This window comes from Acomys minous (assembly GCF_964271855.1).
Source record: "Acomys minous genome assembly, chromosome: 12".
Taxonomy (NCBI): Eukaryota; Metazoa; Chordata; class Mammalia; order Rodentia; family Muridae; genus Acomys; species Acomys minous.
The window spans coordinates 3,591,023-3,612,276 of NC_140493.1; the positions used below are offsets into that span (position 1 = coordinate 3,591,023).

General features: G+C 48.3%; 1 protein-coding gene across 1 annotated transcript in view; it reads left to right on the forward strand.

Moving 5' to 3' along the window:
• Nucleotides 1-17,622, forward strand: part of FAM186A (family with sequence similarity 186 member A) — a 55,646-nt gene extending 38,024 nt beyond the window's left edge. The window contains exons 5-8 of the mRNA XM_084751452.1: nucleotides 4,188-4,380; nucleotides 7,492-7,640; nucleotides 8,325-8,504; nucleotides 17,506-17,622. Of these exons, the coding sequence (XP_084607578.1) occupies nucleotides 4,188-4,380; nucleotides 7,492-7,640; nucleotides 8,325-8,504; nucleotides 17,506-17,527 (544 nt within the window). The 3' untranslated portion in view covers nucleotides 17,528-17,622. The remainder of the gene's footprint in view (nucleotides 1-4,187; nucleotides 4,381-7,491; nucleotides 7,641-8,324; nucleotides 8,505-17,505) is intronic.
• Nucleotides 17,623-21,254: the final 3,632 nt, after the last annotated feature.

Consider the following 21,254-nt stretch of genomic DNA (forward strand, 5'->3'; position numbering starts at 1 on the left):
ATACTTTAGAGGTAGAGGTAGGCTGATCAGGAATTCAGGGGCGATTGTTAGCTACTTAATGAGTTTGAGGCCAATCCTGGACCACATGAGACTCTGTCTCCAAATCAACAAATAGAAAGAAAGAAGCTGGGTGTGGTGGCGCACGCCTTTAGTCCCAGCACTCGGGAGGCAGAGGCAGATGGATCTCTGTGAGTTTGAGGCCAGCCTGGTCTACAAAGTGAGTCCAGATTAGCCAGGACTACAAGAGAAACCCTGTCTCAAAAAAAATAAAAATAAAAAAAGAAGAAGAAGAAGAAAGAAGAGAGAGAAAAGAAAAGTAGTTGGGGTCTGGTGTGGTGGTTCATGCCTTTAGTCCCAGCACTTAGGAAGAGAATTAAGCAGACCTCTCAGAGTTAGGAACCAGCCTGCTCTATATAGTGAGTTCCAGGCCAGCCAGGAGATCTTGTCTCAAAACAAAACAAAAAACTTTCTCAGTCTGTTTGCCTTTCATAGAAGTTTTGGGCTTATAGCTCTCAACCATGAAATCTAGGCCTCATTTTTCATTCTTGTCTTGTTACTTGGTCACTGCATAACCCACCTTTCCCTCCACTGAAGGAATTTATTTATATATATTTTTAAATAAATTATTTAATTTATGTGCATTGGTGTGGGGGTGTCAGATCTTGGAGTTACAGACAGTTATGAGCTGCCATGTGGGTGCTGGGAATTGAACCTGGGTCCTTTGGAAGAGCAGGCAGTGCTCTTAACCACTGAGCTATCTCTCCAGCACCCACTGAAGGAATTTAAATGTACATCTACTAGAAATTCTTTGAGGGTTTTTGGTTTGGTTTGGTTTTTAGGGTTTTTTTGTTTGTTTGCTTTTGTTTTTGAGACAGGGCTTCTCTGTGTAGGCCTGGCTGTCCTGAACTCACTCTGTAGACCAGGCTGGCCTCGAACTTACAGAGATCCACCTGCCTCTGCCTCCTGAGTGCTGGGATTAAAGGCGTGCGCCACCACACCAGGCTGACTTTCTAATTTTTTTTGTTTTGTTTTTGTTTGTTTGTTTTTTTTTTCAAGACAGGGTCTCTCTGTGTAGCCTTGGCTGTCCTGGACTCACTTTGTAGACCAGGCTGGCCTCGAACTCACATTGATCCACCTGCCTCTGCCTCCAGATGGCTGTGATTAAAGGCGTGCGCCACCACAGCCCGGCTTTTTTTTTTTTTTTTTTTTTTTGGTTTTTCGAGACAGGGTTTCTCTGTGTAGCCTTGGCTGTCCTGGACTCACTCTGTAGACCAGGCTGGCCTTGAACTCACAGCGATCCGCCTGCCTCTGCCTCTCGAGTGCTGGGATTAAAGGCGTGCGCCACCTCGCCCGGCCTTGACTTTCTAATTTTTAAACATTCAGTTTCTGTTTCTTATTTATGAATTGGTTAGTGCCTCCAGAATTGTTTAAAAATAGTGATGATGCTGGTGTGAGGCATAGCTCAGAGGAAGAACATATGTGCAGCATGTGTGAGGTCCTGGGCTCAGTTCCCGTCAGGGACATAGTGGCTTATAACTTCCTATAACTCCAGTTCTAGGGTATCCAGCACCCTCTTCTGGTCTCTGAGGGCAGCAGGTATGCACACAGTGAACATACATACATGTAGGCAAAACTCTTACATACATTAAAAAGTAAATAAATTTTTACAAAGATTTACTTATTTATTTATTTATTATGTATACAGTGCTCTGCTTGCATGTACACCTGCAGGCCAGAAGAGGGCACCAGATCTCAATATAGATGGTTGTGAGTCACCATGTGGTTGCTGGGAATTGAACTCAGGACCTCTGGAAGAACAGTCAGTGCTCTTAACCTCTGAGCCATCTCTCCAGCGCCCAAATAATGTTTTTTAATTGCCAGAGATAAGCTCCATAGTAGAGCACTTGCCTAGTCGGTGGCCCATAGGCTCATAGATATGAATTCTTGATCACCAGGGAGCTTGAGGGGGCCTTAGTAAAGTTAAGGGTGTGGCCTTGCTGGAAGTCATGTGTCACTGGGAATGGGCCTTGAGGTTTCCCTCTCCCTGCCTGCTGCCTGTGGATCCCGATACAGAGCTCCCAGCTACTGCTCCAGCACCATGCCTGGCTGCTTCCTGCCATGATCACCGACTGACCCTCTCCAATGGTAAGCAAGGCCCCAGTAATAAAAATGCTTTGTTGCGTCGGGTGGACGTGGTGGTGCACGCTTTTATTCCTGGCCTAGGGAGGCAAAGGCAGGTGGATTCCTGTGAGTTCAAGGCCAGCCTGGTCAACAAAGTGAGCCCAAGACAGCCAAGTCTATACAGAGAGAACCTGTCTCAAAAAACAAAACAAAACAAAACAAAAATGCTCTATTGTATGGGTTGCCTTGGTCACGGTGTCTCTTCAAAGCAAGAGAACAAAACGCTCAGCCTACATGAGGTGCTGGGCTTAGCCCTCAGCTCAGGAACCTTCCTACCAGATGTTGCTAAAGCAACGGTCACTTGCCTCCTAGGGCCACCTTCTTCAGTCCCAGCACTTGGGAGGCAGAGGCAGGAGGATCACTGTGAGTTCGAGGCCAGCTTGGCCTACAAAGTGAGTCCAGGACAGCCAGGGCTACACAGAGAGACCCTGTCTCAAAAAACAAAAACAAAAACGAAAACAACAACAACAAAAAAAAAACAAAAAAAAAAAGGAAAAGACACGTTTAATGAAGTCACCAGGTGGAGGTGGGAGACTCAGGAGTTCAAGGTAATTTTCAGCACAGAGTGAGTTCAAGGCCAGCCTAAGCTACGTGACACCTCGTCTCAAGTCCACTCAGCAAACCCATATCAAACTGACAATAATAAATAAAATGCCTTCAAAGCATTCAAACCCCAGAAGACTGGTAAACTAACAGAGCAGCATAAATACTTTGCATGAGTGAAAAGGAAAATACAGCTTAAAGCCCAGCAGTGCTTGGCTGCGTACACCTGTACTTCCAGCAAAGGTGGTTCGAGGCCAGCCTGGTCTACAGAGTGAGTTCCAGGACAGCCAGGGCTACACAGAGAAACCCTGTCTCAAAAACACACTAAAAATGAAAAACAACAACATAACCTAAGAACAGTAACAAAGCTCAGTTCAGCAGGTAAACCAGTGATGACCTGAGTTTGTGATCCCCGAGACACCCATGAAGGAAGGAGAAAACTGACCCCTGGAGCTTGACCTCTGACCTTCCATATGTGTGCAGTAGCACGTGCACCTCCCGAATAAAAATAATGAATAACTATTTGAAAAGACTTTATAAGCAGAGAGTGGTGGCGTTTGCTTTTAATCCCAGCACTTAGGAGGCAGAGGCAGGTGAGGCCAGCCTGATGTACAATGCGAGTCCAGGACAGTGAGAGCTACACAGAGAAACCCTGTCTCAAAAAACCAACCAAACAAAAAAAAAAAAAAAAAAAAAAAGAGAGAGAGAGAGAGACTATAAGGATCAAATAGGATCTTTCTTCTTGTTGTCTTGTTGTTGTTGTTGTTGTTTGTTTTGTTTTTGGTGTTGTTTGTTTGGTTGGTTTTCTGGGTCTTATTTTGAAGCCCAGGCTAGCCTGGAACTTACTTAGCATGTAGCCTAGGCTGGCCTTAAATTAGAACACTTCCTTTACCTCAGCCCCCTGAAGAGTGGATTACAATAAGCAAAACTAATCACAACACACACACACACACACACCTCAGATTTCATACAAAATTTGAAACCAATGTAGATGATTAGAAATGTATTCTTTGTTTGTTTGTTTTTGACATGGTTTCTCTGTGTAGCCCTGGCTATTCTGGAATCACTCTGTGGAGCAGGCTGGCACTGAACTCACAGAGATCCGCCTCCCGTTGCCTCTTGAGTGCTGGGATTAAAGCCACCAGACTTAGAAATTTATTCTTTGTTTGTTTCGTTTTGTTTTGTTTTTGAGACAGGGTTTCTCTGTGTAGCCTTGGCTGTCCTGGACTCCCTTTGTAGACCAGGCTGGCCTCGAACTCACAGCGACCCGCCTGCCTCTGCCTCCTGAGTGCTGGGATTAAACCAACGCCTCACAGGGAAATGAGGTAAACAAGTCTCCCGCCCCGACTCGTGCCTCCTCCTGACTCAGACTGAGATAAGAATGGAAAGAAACAGGAGCCGGGTGTGCTAAATTGGGCTTGGTAACTATATGGATCTAATCCTTGATTTTTTTCCCCCCCAAGAAACAACCTAACCAAACGATTAAAAGCCATCCAAAATACGGGGAAAGGGTACGAGACACAGAGCCTCTACCTCATGCTGAACAGGCTTGATGACTATCAGAAGAAGGTGATGTGTGTCTGGACCGACAAGCAGAGGGGGCTGGAGGAGAGGCGGAAGCAGTGCCTGTGGTCCATGATGCACTTCTTCAGCCAGGTAACGCGTCTTCTTCCCAGCTTGCTGCTCTGTTTTGTTTGAGACGGGGTTGGGGTTGGGGGTGGGGGGCAGGGGGCGTGGCCTCTCCATTATGCAGCCCTGGCTGTCCCAGAACCTGTTTTGTAGAGCAGGCTGGGCTCAAACTCAATCACCTGTCTCTGCCTTCTTCTTCTTCTTCTTCTTCTTCTTCTTCTTCTTCTTCTTCTTCTTCTTCTTCTTCTTCTTCTTCTTCTTCTTCCCTCCTCCTCTTCTTCATCTTTTTTTTTTTTTTTGAGACAGGGTTTCTCTGTGTAGCCTTGGCTGTCCTGGACTCGCTTTGTAGACCAGGCTGGCCACAGCGATCCACCTCCCGAGTGCTGGGATTAAAGGCGTGTGCCACTGCGCTGGCCTCTATTTCTGCCTTCTAAGTGCCCGGATTAAAGGAACATTCCATCTTGCACAGCTCCAAAGAAATGTTACAATAACATTTGCCTGACTAGACCGTGTGTTAGTTTCCAAGAGAGCTAATTGGGTGTGGCAGGTCACACCTGTTATCCCAGCGCTTGAGAGGCCAAGGCAAAAAGGATTAGCGTTTGAGGCCAGCCTGAACCTCGTCCCAGGGCAGCCTCGGCTATAAGGTAAATTCCCTATCTTAATCATCTGCCCCCCAAGTACTGACCACCACAACAACAACAACAAACAGGAGTCTTCCACCACACTGCCCACAAGGAGAAATCATCTTCTCATCTTCTTTTTATGAAATCAAAGTGTCCCAGGGTTCATTGTCTGGGAGTCCCGGGAAGAGATGCATTCCCTGTCTCAGGAGGTCGTAGCCATCAGCTGGCACTCCTTAGCTCGCAGCCGTGTAACTCCAGTTTCTGCCTTTGTGCGGCCAAGGCGTCTTCTGTCTTCTCTTCTGACTCTGAGGTCAAATGGCAGTGAACTTACTACACACCTAACTAGTTGAGGATGCTCTTATTTTGAGACTCTTAATTATATCTTTCCCCAAATAAAGTCACATTCACTAATCCCAGTGGGCGTGTCTTTAGTGGGGTTCCGTTCACTCCGTCTCATCAAGACTTCAGATAACCCCACAGCGGGAGCCGGCATCCTTCCTTGACCTTTGAACAAGAGATAGTTTCGATAGAGTTAACTGTTTCTTCCCTAGTCAGCTGATGCGTCCCTCCAGCCTCCTCCGTGCCTTCTCTCAGGTTGTTTTATTGTTTTTGTTGTTAGAGACAGGGTCTGTTGATAAAACTAGGCTGACCTTGAGCCAGCAATATTCCTGCCTCCGCCTCTCAAGTGCTGGAATTCAAGTGGGTGCCACACAGCTAGCTTCTGACTGGTTGTGGCCAAAGTTACTCTTTCCTCAGAACATTTAGAGGCCAATTTTAAACCCCGAGTTTACAAGGAGCTATGAGTTTATTTAATTCCTTACACAGGCACAGAGAGCCTGGCAAATTCCAGCGTCCACCTCTGGAGGCCCTTCTGAGTGAGAACCAGCATGCTTTGGACGTGCCAATGGCCTTTTAAAAAGTGGTAGAGCTGGAAGTAGAGTGCTTCACCCCGGGATTGTGAGCACAAGCTACAGGGTGTTTCTGAGGAGGGGCCTGTGGGTGTGCTCAGTGGGTGCCTGCAAAGGTAAGGGGTGGCATCACAGCTGCTGGAGCTGAAGTCACAGGCTGTGTTAGCGCTGGTCCTTGGCCAGAGCAATGCTTGGTTCTAGGCAATGCCCACCTCTCCAGCCCTAAAAGCTACAGTTACAATAACCCTGTGGACCATGCGTGTGCATGGTATATCCTCGGCAATTACGATGTCCACATAAGATCTGTCTTTTGAATATTCTAGGTTTATTCACACAGACATTTTTTTGGGGGGTGGTATTTTGGGTTTTTGTTTTGTTTTGTTTTTTTCTCTGTGCATTCTTGTATTTTTGGCCACCCTGGACTCCCTTTGTAGACCAGGCTGGCCTTGAACTCATATCAATCTGCCTGTCTCTGCCTCCCTGAGTGCTGGGATTACAGGTGTGCACCACCATGCCCAGCTGTCCCTGTCAAAAAAAAAAAAAAAAAAAAAAGACAAAATAATTGATTAATTTGCAACATTTTCATACTTGCTTCTTTTGAGTAGAACAGATTTCTGATCATTGCCAGATTAGAGTATCTGGAATTTTCCATAATAATTATATTTTAAATGCTATAGCTCTTTGTAAACAAGAAAAACCTCCGATTTTTTATTTAGTAAACGTGGTCTTTACAGATGGAGCAAGCAAGATGGGGTGTGAGTGGCACAAGCTATAACTAGCAAGAAGAACAGCATCCCAGGCATTTCCGAGGCTAGGCAGGCTCCAAAGTGGGGTTCTCCAGCCGTGAGCCACCATCCTTCAGTGGACCCCACTGATGTTTCCACAGGGGCTGCCTTAGACCACGGGGAAAACACAGACATCCACACTACAACTCATAACTGTAGCAAGACTACAGTTAAAAAGTAGCAACGAGGCCAGGCATGGTGGCACAAGCCTGTAATCCCCAGCACTCGGGAGGCAGAGGCAGGCAGATCGCTGTGAGTTCGAGGCCAGCCTGGTCTACAAAGTGAGTCCAGGACAGCCCAGGCTACACAGAGAAACCCTGTCTCAAAAAACAAAAACAAAAGAAAACAAAAAGAAGAGTAGCAATGAAAATAATGTTTTGGTTGGGGTCACCACAACATAAGGAGCTGCATTAAAGATCATGGGGTCAAGGAAGGTTGCAAACCACCGGTCTAGGGTCAGGGAAGTCAGAACGAGAGTGGTAAAGTGTCCAGGCGTGAAGAAGGGGACCAGGAAGACAGAAGACTCCTGTTAGGGCTCAAGGCTGACTTCCCTTCAGGCCACCCTGTCTCAGAGTCCCCATCCTCCGCAAAGAATAATGGGGGGCCGGGGAGGAAGTGGGGGGGGGGGGCGTAGCTCTGCTACTCCACCACTGTCTGGATTTAAAGCAGAACTTCCTAAAACGTCTGCCTCTTCTCTTCCTGGTTCACCTTTCTACACTTCACTGTCTCAGAAATGACACAGTGCTTCCCTCTGCCCACCCCACCCCCGCACCCTCCCCACATCTATTAACTTGTTTTGGCTGTTGTTGGCTTTGCTTTTAGCTTGAGAAGGCGTTTAAACTAAGTCTCAGCCAGCCCACGCCCATGGTCTCCGGCTTTAAGCAGATGCGTGATACTACCAAATTTCAACGGCCAGGCTTGAAGTTAATAGTTGAAGAGGACCAAAAGCCCAGCGTGTTCAAAACATCCGGGTACGTTGTAGAACAATATTAAACTTTTGGTGGTAAGTGTGTACCCAATGCCTTATTATTATTATTATTATTATTATTATTATTATTATTATTATTATTATTATTACTGTTATTATTATTTTATTTATTTATTTATTTATTTTGGTTTTTTGAGACAGGGTTTCTCTGTATAGCCTTGGCTGTCCTGGACTCACTTTGTAGACCAGGCTGGCCTCGAACTCACAGCGATTCGCCTGCCTCTGCCTCCCGAGTGCTGGGATTAAAGGCATGCGCCACCACCGCCCGGCTTATTATTATTTTATTAAAAGACATTTCAGTTCTTTCCCCACAGTTGGGATTGGCACAAGAGCATAAATGTATCTGCTTCTTTAGTGAATTCGGCAAGCTGTTTTGTCTTGGGCCTGTCTGTTTTGAGCCAGGGTCTCACTGTGTCGCCCTCGCTGACCTGCACCTCACAGAGTTCAGGCCTGTGCCCTTCATGGGGCTAAGAAAAGTATGAGGAAGGATGACTGAGTCTGAGGGGCATTTTCGTAACAATGTCAGCAAATCCTGCTTTTCCCATCTCTACTCAGGTGGCCACAGCTAAGGCTCCCTGGACGGTACAGAGCAGGGTGGGGACTTGGGTGTCCTGGCTGGTGTGGCGCTCAGGGCGCTCACGCTTTGCTTCATGTTCTGGCTCTGCAGACAGGATCAGACAGAGGCTGTCTGGAATGCTGAGCTGTCCACCTCAAGCTACCCAATAACGGAGAAGACGCCAATGAGTGTGCTGTGGGCTCAGCTGGGAGGGTACCCGGACATTCCAAGGCTGCTGCAGCTAGACATTCAGGCGACCTTCAGGAAATCTCTTGCTTCCCTCAGGTCACAGTGAGTAAAGATTCCGGTGCTCTGGTAACTGGGGTTTTGGTCACAGCGTCTGTCTGCCTAACTTGACTTTGCCCTGCAGCCTCCAAGTAGCTCAGGCAGGTGCTCAGCTGCACTCACAGCCAGTCACGCAGTGAGTCCTCTGGGCAGGTGCTCAGCTGCACTCACAGCCAGTCACGCAGTGAGTCCTGCGGGCAGGTGCTCAGCTGCACTCACAGCCAGTCACGCAGTGAGTCCTGCGGGCAGGTGCTCAGCTGCACTCACAGCCAGTCACGCAGTGAGTCCTGCGGGCAGGTGCTCAGCTGCACTCACAGTCAGTCACGCAGTGAGTCCTGCGGACAGGTGCTCAGCTGCACTCACAGCCAGTCACGCAGTGAGTCCTGCGGACAGGTGCTCAGCTGCACTCACAGCCAGGAACGCAGTGAGTCCTGCGGGCAGGTGCTCAGCTGCACTCACAGCCAGTCACGCAGTGAGTCCTGCGGACAGGTGCTCAGCTGCACTCACAGTCAGTCACGCAGTGAGTCCCGGTGTGGGAAAAGCAACCCACCATTCTTTGCCTGGTACCAGTGGCAACACGTCTGGGGACCGAAGTCTAAGCTGTCCTACCTAGCAAGGTTATGTTGCTCCCAGTACATTTGACATTAAATGATGACATCTATAGGTCTATAAAGAGAAACTCCGGCCAGGCAGTGGTGGCGCACGCCTTTAATCCCAGCACTTGGGAGGCAGAGGCAAGTGGATCCCTGTGAGTTCGAGGCCAGCCTGGTCTAAAAAAAAAAAAAATGAAGAAAGAAGGGGTCAGCTGGACAGGGCGGCACTTTCTTGTAATTCCAGTATTTGGCATTAAAGGTAGTAGAGTCAGTACTCAGCCATCCTCTAGTACTTAGTAAGTTCAAGGCTAGCCAGTCTTGATTTCGGAATCCTAGGGCCTAGGGGGTGGTGAGGCTCATCTTAGGTGTATCTGTGACTCATCTCCAGAAAGAAGTCACTAAGGAGGAAAGACTCACTCCAGCCGTGGGTGGAGTCCCCACAGAGCACCCGCAGTGTGCCTCGTCCACTGACTGGGGTCCCCACAGAGCACCCGCAGTGTACCTCGTCCACTCACTGGGGTCTCCACAGAGCACCCGCAGTGTGCCTTGTCCACTGACTGGGGTCCCCACAGAGCACCCGCAGTGTGCCTTGTCCACTGACTGGGGTCCCCACAGAGCACCCGCAGTGTGCCTCGTCCACTCACTGGGGTCCCCACAGAGCACCCGCAGTGTGCCTTGTCCACTCACTGGGGTCCCCACAGAGCACCCGCAGTGTGCCTTGTCCACTCACTGGGGTCCCCACAGAGCACCCGCAGTGTGCCTTGTCCACTGACTGGGGTCCCCACAGAGCACCCGCAGTGTACCTCGTCCACTCACTGGGGTCCCCACAGAGCACCCGCAGTGTGCCTTGTCCACTGACTGGGGTCCCCACAGAGCACCCGCAGTGTGCCTTGTCCACTGACTGGGGTCCCCACAGAGCACCCGCAGTGTGCCTCGTCCACTCACTGGGGTCCCCACAGAGCACCCGCAGTGTGCCTCGTCCACTGACTGGGGTCCCCACAGAGCACCTGCAGTGTGCCTTGTCCACTCACTGGGGTCTCCACAGAGCACCGGCAGTGTGCCTCGTCCACTCACTGGGGTCCCCACAGAGCACCTGCAGTGTGCCTTGTCCACTCACTGGGGTCCCCACAGATCACCGGCAGTGTGCCTCGTCCACTCACTGGGGTCCCCACAGAGCACCTGCAGTGTGCCTCGTCCACTCACTGGAGTCCCCACAGAGCACCTGCAGTGTGCCTCGTCCACTCACTGGGGTCCCCACAGAGCACCCGCAGTGTGCCTCGTCCACTCACTGGGGTCCCCACAGAGCACCCGCAGTGTGCCTCGTCCACTCACTGGGGTCCCCACAGAGTACCCGCAGTGTGCCTCGTCCACTCACTGGGGTCCCCACAGAGCACCAGCAGTGTGCCTCGTCCACTCACTGGGGTCCCCACAGAGCACCCACAGTGTGCCTCGTCCACTCACTGGGGTCCCCACAGAGCACCTGCAGTGTGCCTTGTCCACTCACTGGAGGCCACACAGAGCACCTGTAGTGTTCTCACCTGCTTTCTGGCTCAACCATGGTGTGAGTTGCACTGCTCTGCCGATGCTTCCTGGGCACAACCGACAGAATCTTCTAGAACCAGGAACTGAAAAGAGGATCACAACCTGCAAAGTAACTAACTGGAACAGTTAAAGTAACTAACTAGAACAGCTAAAGTAACTAGCTAGAACAGTTAAAGTAACTAACTAGGACAGTAAAGTAACTAACTAGGACAGTTAAAGTAACTAACTAGAACAGCTAAAGTAACTAACTAGTACAGTAAAGTAACTAACTAGAACAGCTAAAGTAACTAACTAGAACAGTTAAAGTAACTAACTAGTACAGTAACTAGAACAGCTAAAGTAACTAACTAGAACAGCTAAAGTAACTAACTAGAACAGCTAAAGTAACTAACTAGAACAGCTAAAATAACTAACTGGAACAGCTAAAGTAACTAACTGGAACAGTTAAAGTAACTAACTGGAATAGCTAAAGTAACTACCTGGGACAGCTAAAGTAACTAACTGGAACAGCTAAAGTAACTAACTAGAACAGTAAAGTAACTAACTAGAACAGCTAAAGTAACTAACTGGAACAGCTAAAGTAACTAACTAAAACAGCTAAAGTAACTAACTAGAACAGTTAAAGTAACTAACTAGAACAGCTAAAGTAACTAACTGGAACAGCTAAAGTAACTAACTGGGACAGTAAAGTAACTAACTAGAACAGCTAAAGTAACTAACTAGAACAGTTAAAGTAACTAACTAGAACAGTTAAAGTAACTAACTAGAACAGCTAAAGTAACTAGTACAGTAAAGTAACTAACTAGAACAGTTAAAGTAACTAACTAGAACAGCTAAAGTAACTAACTGGAACAGCTAAAGTAACTAACTAGAACAGCTAAAGTAACTAACTGGAACAGCTAAAGTAACTAACTGGGACAGCTAAAGTAACTAACTGGAACAGCTAAAGTTACTAACTAGAACAGTAAAGTAACTAACTAGAACAGCTAAAGTAACTAACTGGAACAGCTAAAGTAACTAACTGGAACAGCTAAAGCAACTAACTGGAACAGCTAAAGTAACTAACTAGAACAGTTAAAGTAACTAACTAGAACAGCTAAAGTAACTAACTAGTACAGTAAAGTAACTAACTAGTACAGTAAAGTAACTAACTAGAACAGCTAAAGTAACTAACTAGAACAGTAAAGTAACTAACTAGAACAGCTAAAGTAACTAACTAGAACAGCTAAAGTAACTAACTGGAACAGTTAAAGTAACTAACTAGAACAGTTAAAGTAACTAACTAGAACAGTTAAAGTAACTAACTAGAACAGCTAAAGTAATTAACTGGAACAGCTAAAGTAACTAACTGGAACAGCTAAAGCAACTAACTGGAACAGCTAAAGTAACTAACTAGAACAGTTAAAGTAACTAACTAGAACAGTTAAAGTAACTAACTAGAACAGCTAAAGTAACTAACTAGTACAGTAAAGTAACTAACTAGAACAGCTAAAGTAACTAACTAGAACAGTAAAGTAACTAACTAGAACAGCTAAAGTAACTAACTAGAACAGTAAAGTAACTAACTAGAACAGCTAAAGTAACTAACTGGAACAGTTAAAGTAACTAACTAGAACAGTTAAAGTAACTAACTAGAACAGTTAAAGTAACTAACTAGAACAGCTAAAGTAACTAACCGGAACAATGAACATGCTTTGAGACAAGATAAGCTGAATCAGGGCTGGAGAGATGGCTCAGCGGTTAAGAGCACTGTCTGCTCTTCCAGAGGACCTGAGTTCAATTCCCAGCAACCACATGGTGGCTCACAACCATCTATAATGTAATCTAATCCCTTCTTCTGGCCTGTAGGTGTGTACACAGGCAGAGTACTGTATACATAATAATAAATAAATCTTAAAAAAAAAAAAAGATACCCTGAATCTTGAGTAACTTCTGACTCAGTTCTACAGAAACTCCTGACCCACGCAGGTACAGTGAGTGACTCTGTTTAGTGGAAACTTCAACTACCTCGTCTCTCCTCCTGTTCCCTCCTCTCCCCTCCCCTCACTTTCTTCTGCTCAAGACAGGGTCTCCTGTAGCTGTTAGCAGCTGAGGCTGGCCTTGAACTCCCGATCTTCCTGCCTCTACCTCCTAAGATTTGTGATTCCTAGTTTATACAGTGTTGCAGATGGAACCAGGGCTGCATGCATGCCAGGCAAGCATTCTACCTGCCTACCTATGTCTTGTCCCTAGAGTTCTTCCTTTTCCAGAACATTGAATAAATTGAAGTGTACTCGTGTCAGATGATCCATCTGGATCGCTCATAAAGGACCCATCTGTTTTTGTACTCTGAGTGGTGTGGGAGCATTGGGGGGCTAGACTGGATTTATCCACTGGCTGAAGGACATTTGAGTTGTTTCCAGTTTCGGCAACTATGCATAAAATTGATTCAAAATTCATATAAAGGTTTGGGGATGAGTAAGTGGGAGTTCTGGACTGGTGTTATAAACACATGTTGAATTTATAAGAATTTATAATGTCAGTTAGGTGGTGGGGGCTCACGCTTTTAATCCCAGCACTTCAGAGGCAGAGGCAGGTGGGTCTTTGTGAGTTTGAGGCCAGCTGGCTACAGAGTGAGTTCCAGGACACCCAGGGCTGCAGGAGAGCGAGAGCTGTTACACAGAGAACCCCTGAGTGCAGGGATTAAAGGCGTGCTCCACCACGCCCAGCTTGTGGTTACTTTTTAGTAACATGAGTTTATCTGACCAGTAATTAAAATGTCCAGAGCCGATCAGAATTAATACTTTAATTTCATTTCAGACTTGAGGGTTCTCCCTCCCTCCTAGCCTCGCTCTGCTGTCAGAGGAGGAAATGGACAGTTGGGTTAATGTTGTCTCTGTGGTCCCACGGCTTTTGTCCCTAACTTTTCCAGGTCCCTGTCACTGTCAGTCACTCCTTCCTCGTAAGGGAATGAGAGCAGTGGGAAAAGTTGAGCGGAAAAGGAAACATTCAAATTGAATGTTAAGAAACTGTGTTTTTAGCCGGGCATGGTGGCGCATGCCTATAATCCCAGCACTACGGAGGCAGAGACAAGTGGATCGCTGTGAGTTCAAGGCCAGCCTGGTCTACAAAGCGGGTCCAGGACAGCCAGGGCTACACAGAGAAACCCTGTCTTGAAAAACCAAAAAAGAAAAAAAAGAAAAAAGAAAAAGAAAAAGAAAAAGAAATTGTGTTTTTAACATTATTAGTCTTTGGATGAAGTAGCATAGATTTTATTGCTGTTATTGTGCTTCTTTGTTTCTTTTTTCTTTAAAAGTGCCTATGTGAGCCAGGCGGCAGAGGCAGGTGGATCTCTGTGAGTTCGAGGCCAGCCTGGTCTACAAAGCGAGTCCAGGACAGCCAAGGCTACACAGAGAAACCCTGTCTCAAAAAAAAAAAAAAAAAAAAGATAAAAAAGGGGGTGCTATGTGGATGGAGAGATGTCTTGGGCAGTTAAGAGCATGTACTTGGAGAGGACCCAAGTTCAGTTCCAAGCCCCCATGCTGGGGGGGTCCAGTGACCTCTAACTCTAGCTCCAGTGGATGATGCCCTCTTCTGGCCTCTTTGAACACTGCACCTGCATGCGCATAACTACATACGGACACACACATATAGTTAAAAATAACAGAAGTGCCCTGTGAGCTGGGAATATAGCTCTGTGCTAGCGTGTTTGTGTCTAGCAAGCCCGAGGCCTTGAGTTCTAGTCCCAGCACCACAGGAAGATAAAATGTTGTGGTCTTCATATAGAGGTTGTGCTGGTTTGAATGACAAATGTTCCCCATAGGCTCAGAGTAAGAGTTTGGTTTTTTTTTCCCACAAAAAGGTATGCAAGAAATGCCACAAAAATCACACCATGCAACAAACATTACAAAAGAGGTTTACTGGGAGGGCAGATATGAAAGGCCACCTTTGAACCAAGGATGAGAGAGGCCGGGGATTGGGGTGTGGGTTGGGGAGAGAGGAAAGAGAGGCTGTGATGGTGCCGGCTTTACTGGGGAGTGTGGTGCATGCACATAGGGAAAACATGTCACATGGGCCGTTAATGGTGGTGACAACTGAAGGCGGGGTTGGGGATGGGACGTTCTTGGCTGACCTCACATTTAGACGTGTGGTTCCCGGTTGGTGGCGCTTTGGGGGCGTTAGGTACAGCCATGCTGGAGGAAGACTGTCACTGAGGACGGGCTTTGAGGGTTTGTTGCCTCATCGCATGTCTAGTTCTCACTCTCTGCTTCCTGCGTGTAGTAAAAGACGTGGTCAGTTGGCTGCCTGCTCCTGCCAGCATTCCTACCTCTCGCCCGCCACGCCCCCCTGCTGTGCCGGGCTCTTAGCCCTCCGGAACCACGAGCCCTTTTATAAATAGCTCTTCCCTTGCTGGAAGTTGCCTTGGCTGTGGTGTTTTTTTCACAGATTCGTTAAAGGAGTAAGCTCAAAAGAAGCTGGGTCTGGAGAGAGGGTGACTGCCGTGAAGAACCTCACCACCTGTGGTTTGGGTTGTTCTGAGGAACATGCAAGGCTTTGGAACTTTGGACTTAAAAAAAAACTTTAAGCAAACACTCAAAGGTTAAGGGGCCATTCTCGAAGAACCCTGGAGGCAAGGAGAGGGGAGGAGAGGGGAGGGGAGGGGAGGAGAGGGGAAGGGAGGAGGGGAGGGGAGGAGGGGAGGGGAGGAGGGGAGGGGGAGCACAGAGAGGAGAGGAGGAGAGTGGTTCTCAGCGGTCCTAATGCTAAAACCCTTTAGTATATAGTTCCTCGAGTTGTGGTGACCCCAACCATTAAACAATTTCACTGATACTTTGTAACTGTGATTCTGTTTTGTTTTGGTTTTGGAGACAAGGTCTCTCTGTGTTAGCCTTGGCTGTCCTGGACTCACTCTGTAGACCAGGCTGGCCTCAAACTCACAGCGATCCACCTGCATCTGCCTCCCGAGTGCTGGGATTACAGGCGTGCGCCACCACGCCCGGCTGTAACTGTGATTGTGCTGTTAGGAAACGCAATATAAATATCCCATATGCAGGATGGCTAATACGTGAGCCCCATGAAAGGGTCGTTCTACCCCCAAGGGAGTCGCGCCCCACAGGCTGAGAAACACTGCTTTAGTGAGTGTAGGCAGGAGGATCAGGGGGTCAAGGCCAGTTTCAGCTACATGGTGGGTTGGGGGCCATCCTGAACTATGTACCATCCTGCCTCAAAAAACAAACAAAATTAAGATGAAGGAGAACTGGGAGGAGAAAGAGGAAAGACAAGGAGGGAAGGAAGAGGAGGAAGGAGGAGGAGGAAGGAGGAGGAGGAAGGAGGCAAGGTTGATTTCTGGCCCAACAACCCCTAACCCCTGCCATATTTCACACACCAGTCTCTTCAGACAGTGGTTTGATCTTTTAAAGTGACTTGGAAAAAAAAATTATTTATTTATTTATTTTTGGTCAAAGTGCAGACGTGCTGTGGTAAGAGAAAGAAACGCCGGTGAAGAAGCCTGCGGTGTTCTGGGGGACGAGAGGACGCATTCCACAGTGTTGTAATTTGCTCTCTGCACCCCAGACCATGAACCTCATCAGTTCTTCCCAGGTGTCTGTCTCTTTCTCTGTCTGTCCCTCTCTCTGTCTCTCTCTCTGTCTCTCTCTCTCTTCGTCTCTGTCTCTGTGTCCCTCTGTGTCTCTGTCTGTCTGTCTCTCTCTCTGTGTCTCTGTCTCTGCCTCTCTCTCCATCTCTATTTCTCTCTGTCTCTCTGTCTCTCTCTGTCTCTCTGTCTCTCTCTCTCTCTCTCTCTCTCTCTCTCTCTCTCTCTCTCTCTCTCTTTCTCCCTCTCTCTGGATGGGGCAGGAGAACAGAGGAAGCTGTGGTTTGGCACTACTGTGCCCTCAGGCAGGCTAAGCTGGTGAAACAGCACTTCTGGTGGCAGACTTGTTAGAACAAAATGCTCCGGCTTACTTAAATGCTTGTTCTTAGCCTCCCAGAGTGAGACAGAAGGCAGCTTCCTGCCCCTGGCCCTGAAGGTCTGCCTCTGGCTTCACCACCTCCCCTTACACCCGCCTTCCATCTCCCCGTCTCAGTGCCCCCCGGGGTTCTGCCCCCCCCCCGGGGTTCTGCCCCCGGGGTTCTGCCCTGGCTGTCCTGAAACTCACTCTGTAGACCTCAAACTCAAGAGATCTGTTTGCCTTCTGCCTCTCGAGTGCTGGCTGGGATTAAGGGCATGCACCATAACTCAGCTCATAATTTTAAAATTAAAAAATTGTCAGACCTGGTAGCATACGCCTTTAATCCCAGCATTCGGGAGGCAGAGGCAGGTGGATCACTGTTTGAGCCAGCCTGGTCTACAAAATCGAGTCTAGGACAGCCAAGGCTACACAGAGAAACCATGTCTCGAAAAAAATTTTTTTTAATTATATATACACAAATGTCATCATTTTATTGGTTATATGACTAATACATTGCATAGATATGTTAGCTTTTAAACCATTCTAATGACATGAAGGTATTTTCTGACATTACAAATTATTCTACACCGATTTTTCTTGTATATGTTTGAAAACATGTTTGAAAATTAATAGTTTCTTTCTGATAGAAAATGTGGAATGTGGTGGCAAGCCTGTTCCCTGAGGTGATGACCGCCGTCAAGGCTTTAGGTGTGGCAGCTTCTGCAGCACGTGATAAGCTAGTACCGAACTCTGTCCCTCCCGAGGGTCCTCCTTCCGGTCCTTCCACAGCTGGGGATTCCGTGCTGCTTTTCCTGGCTTGTGTTAGGCGCTCTGCGCTCCTTTCCCCCATGAGAACGCCGCGCCTCTAGCCCTGTGAATGTACTCAGCACTGGTGCGTGATCTAACTGTCCTTGTGATGCAACTGTCTCCTCTCGCCTCCAGGTCTAAGAAGATCCCCAAGTGACTACAAAACTAAAGACCAGCATGGAGAAAGCAAATTTGAGTGTTTCAGCAAGATGCCTATTTTCTGTCTTTTGTGGATATAAATTATTTTGTGTACTCTTGGCTTTCTGTGCTGCCTGTAGACCGTAAGGACATTAACGCTAGGCAGAGTGCATAAGCGTGTCATCTGAGCAGTGGCGAGGTAGCAGCAAGAGGAGGGCCAGGAGCTCACTGGGTTCAAGGCCAGTCAGGGTGCCGTGAGCCACCACGGGGGCACTGGGAACTGAAGGGGGGCCTCCGCAAGAGCAACAAATACTGTGGCCACAGAACCATCTCTCTAGCCCCTTTCTGCCTTTTTTTTGCCGGGGGTGGGGGTGGGGACGACAGGGAGGGGCTAAGATGGCTCCTCTTTGGGGGACGGGAACAGGGAGGGGCTAGAGAGATGGCTCTGTTTGTGGCTCTGGTTCCGTGTACTCACGTGGTACACGTACATTCATGCAATAAAACACTCATGCCAATAAAATAAAATAAATTTTAAACAATTAAGGTGGGAGGTGGCTTTAGCTCAGTGGTAGATCACTTCTTTCCTCGCCAAGAAAAGAAGACCGGAGAGGTAGCTCATTGGAACAGCGCCTGCTCAGCATGGGAGTTTGTCCTCAGACCCACATAAAACTAGGCAGAAGGTTATAGGGGGGCTGCGTCTTCCTATAACCCCAGCGTCAGTGGGACAGAGACAGGAGAATCATCTTAAGTCCAGAGTCATCCTTGGTACACATCGGGGGTCAAGGCCAGCCTGTGCTACGTCAGAACCTGGTGGCGGGAGTAGGAGTCGGTGGGGGCAGGGTGGGTGGGGGCCGTGGCTCGAGCCGTGGCCCAGTGGCTCAAAGTACTATTTGCTCTGTCTGTTTGCTGAGAACTATTTGTTCCTTGGCACTCACGGGGTGGCTCACAGTCACCCACAGCTCACTCCAGATCCCAGGTTGCAGGGGACCTGGTGTCTCCTCGGATTCTCCCCGGCACTTATGTGGTACACACACAAACATGCAGGCAAAACGCTCATAGAGCCAACGAGGAAGAGAGAGAAATAATTTCTCTTTGATATCACTGGAAATACAGCATCACCGAACTCTGGTATGGGCCCCTGACACGAAGGCGATAGTCAGTGTCCCCAAAGCCGTGTCTGAACAGATGAGAACTGGGGCTGGGCACACGGTCCCTGGGGAAGAGCGCTTGCTGTGAAGGCAAGAGGACCTGAGACTCCAAATCTCCAGCACTCAAAGCCTGGCAAGCATGGCTGTGAGTGACTGTAATCCCGGAAGTGGGGCGTGGATGGCGGAAGGGGGATCCCATGAGCTCTCCAAGCAGCCAGTCCAGCCAAACAGCTGAGTTTCAGAATCCGTGAGAGGGGCTGACTCAAAAATAACATGGAAAGTGACAGAGGAAAACACTACATCTCTCTCTCTGGTCTTCACATGTGTGCATACAGGCTCGTGTACTGGCACACATATGTGCCCATACAACACGCACGCACGCACGCACGCACGCACGCACGCACGCACCATACACATAGAAAGGGAAGAAAGATTAAATGGGGGGGGGGAGGCTGGAGAGGTGGCTCAGAGGTTAAAAGCGCTGGCTGTTCTTCCAAAGGCCCTGAGTTCAATTCCCAGCAACCAGGTGGTGGCTCACAGCCATCTGTAATGAGATCTGGCGCCCTCTTCTGGTGAGCTGGCTCACATGCAGGCGGAACACTGTACACATAATAAACACATCTTAATTAAAAAAAAAAAAAAGAATAAATGGGTAAAACAAAAAATAAAGGCCAGCGAAAGCTTTGGTCCTACCAGGACAGCCAGGCTTCATACATGAGACTATATCTAAGGGGCTTCATACATGGGACTATATCCTGAGGTAATTCTGCTTAGGGTAAGCCTCACTAGGAGCCTACCTCTAGCTCATCAGGAGGAAGACCTGGGTTCTAGTCCTCCCACCTTTCTCCATCTGTTTCCAATCAAGAGAGCTGATCCTCATGAGAGAAAATGATGTCACCAGTTAAAAAAAAAAAAAAGAAGACAACCAGAAAGTCTTAGAGATGAATAACATTCTAGATGGCAAGTATGAATAGAATATAAGCCATATAAACATCCCCAGAGAAACGAGAACCAAGTCAGGGCGGGGTGATGGCGCACACCTGGGGCTCCCACCTTAGGAGACAGAGGAGGGAGAATGGATCCCTAGCCTGAAGCAAAGCAAGTTCCTTGTCTCAAAACAACGAAACAGAACAAACATCCGAGTGAAGAATTTGTAAGGAGGACTGGAGCTGCGGCTCAGCGGCAGAACGTCTGCTTAGTGTTACAGTACACACAGGAAAGAGTACCTTACAGCCCGGTGTGGTGGCGCACGCCTGTAGTCCCAGCACTCAGGAGGCAGAGGCAGGTGGATCGCTGTGAGTTCGAGGCCAGCCTAGTCTACAAAGTGAGTCCAGGACAGCCAAGGCTACACAGAGAAACCCTGTCTTGAAAAAGAAAAAAGAAAAAAGTACATTACGTGTCCGAGGGGCTTGAAAGGATAGAACAAGTTAAGGCGAAGGGAAGAAGTACTGTGCAAACCAAAAGACAGACGAACATCAGATCAAAACAGACTTAGAGGCAAAAGACACTGGTGAAAGGGAGGTAGTAGACCAAAAAAGTACAACCGTACACTATGCAAATCAGCAACTGAATCCCGTGTGTGCCTGTGTGTGTGAGGGAGGGAGGCGCCTGTGTGTGTGAGGGAGGCGTCTGTGTGAGGGAGGTGCCTGTGTGAGGGAGGTGTGTGTGTGTGTGTGTGTGTGTGTGTGTGTGCCTGTGTGAGGGAGGTGTGTGTGTGTGTGTGTGTGTGTGTGTGTGTGTGAGGGAGGGAGGCGCCTGTGTGTGAGAGGGAGGTGCCTGTGTGAGTGAGGCCTGTGTGTGTGTGTGAGGGAGGTGTGTGTGTGTGTGTGTGTGTGTGTGTGTGTGTGTGTGTGAGGGAGGTGCCTGTGTGAGTGAGGCCTGTGTGTGTGTGTGTGTGTGTGTGTGTGTGTGTGTGTGAGGGAGGTGCCTGTGTGAGGGAGGTACCTTCGAGTGCAGGTCACTGAGGGCAGAGGAGCAAGAGGTGCAGGCGGATAAGAGCCTACTGGGATGCAGGCTCCAGCTCCAGGCCTCCCGAGGAGCTCAGACCAGCAGCCAGCTCAGGTGTCCCTGCTCTCTTCCAGCGGCTCAGTCTTCCCTCTAGGCTTTACTCAGGCCCTGCAAAAACAGAACAACCTTTCCACAATGTCACAAGTGCTTTATTCTTCCTTTGTAACCTGGCTTAAACCCAAGGTCAGCAATTAGAAGCCAGCCCTCCCTTCCACTCTCAACTGCTCCTCTCCTGGTCTGCCTGGAGCTACAGCTTAAGTACAGTGTCCTCTGTCCCCTCCAAGCCTGCACCCTGAACAGACCCCAGGAAATCACTTGAATTTGAAAGCAAACTTTATTTTTACTTAGTGTGTGTGTGTGTGTGTGTGTGTGTGTGTGTGTGTGTGTGTGTGTGTACATACTGAGAGGCTGATGTGGGTCTTCAGTTGCTCTCCAGCCTACTTGCTGGGACAAGGTCTCTCCGTTGAACCCCGGGCTGGTCCATATGGCTAGCCAGGTGGGGAACGCTCTCTCTCAGGCATCTAGTGCTGAAATCGCAGGTGGGCCTCCACACCCACCTGGCGTTTACAAGGACTCTGGGAAATCTGTCTT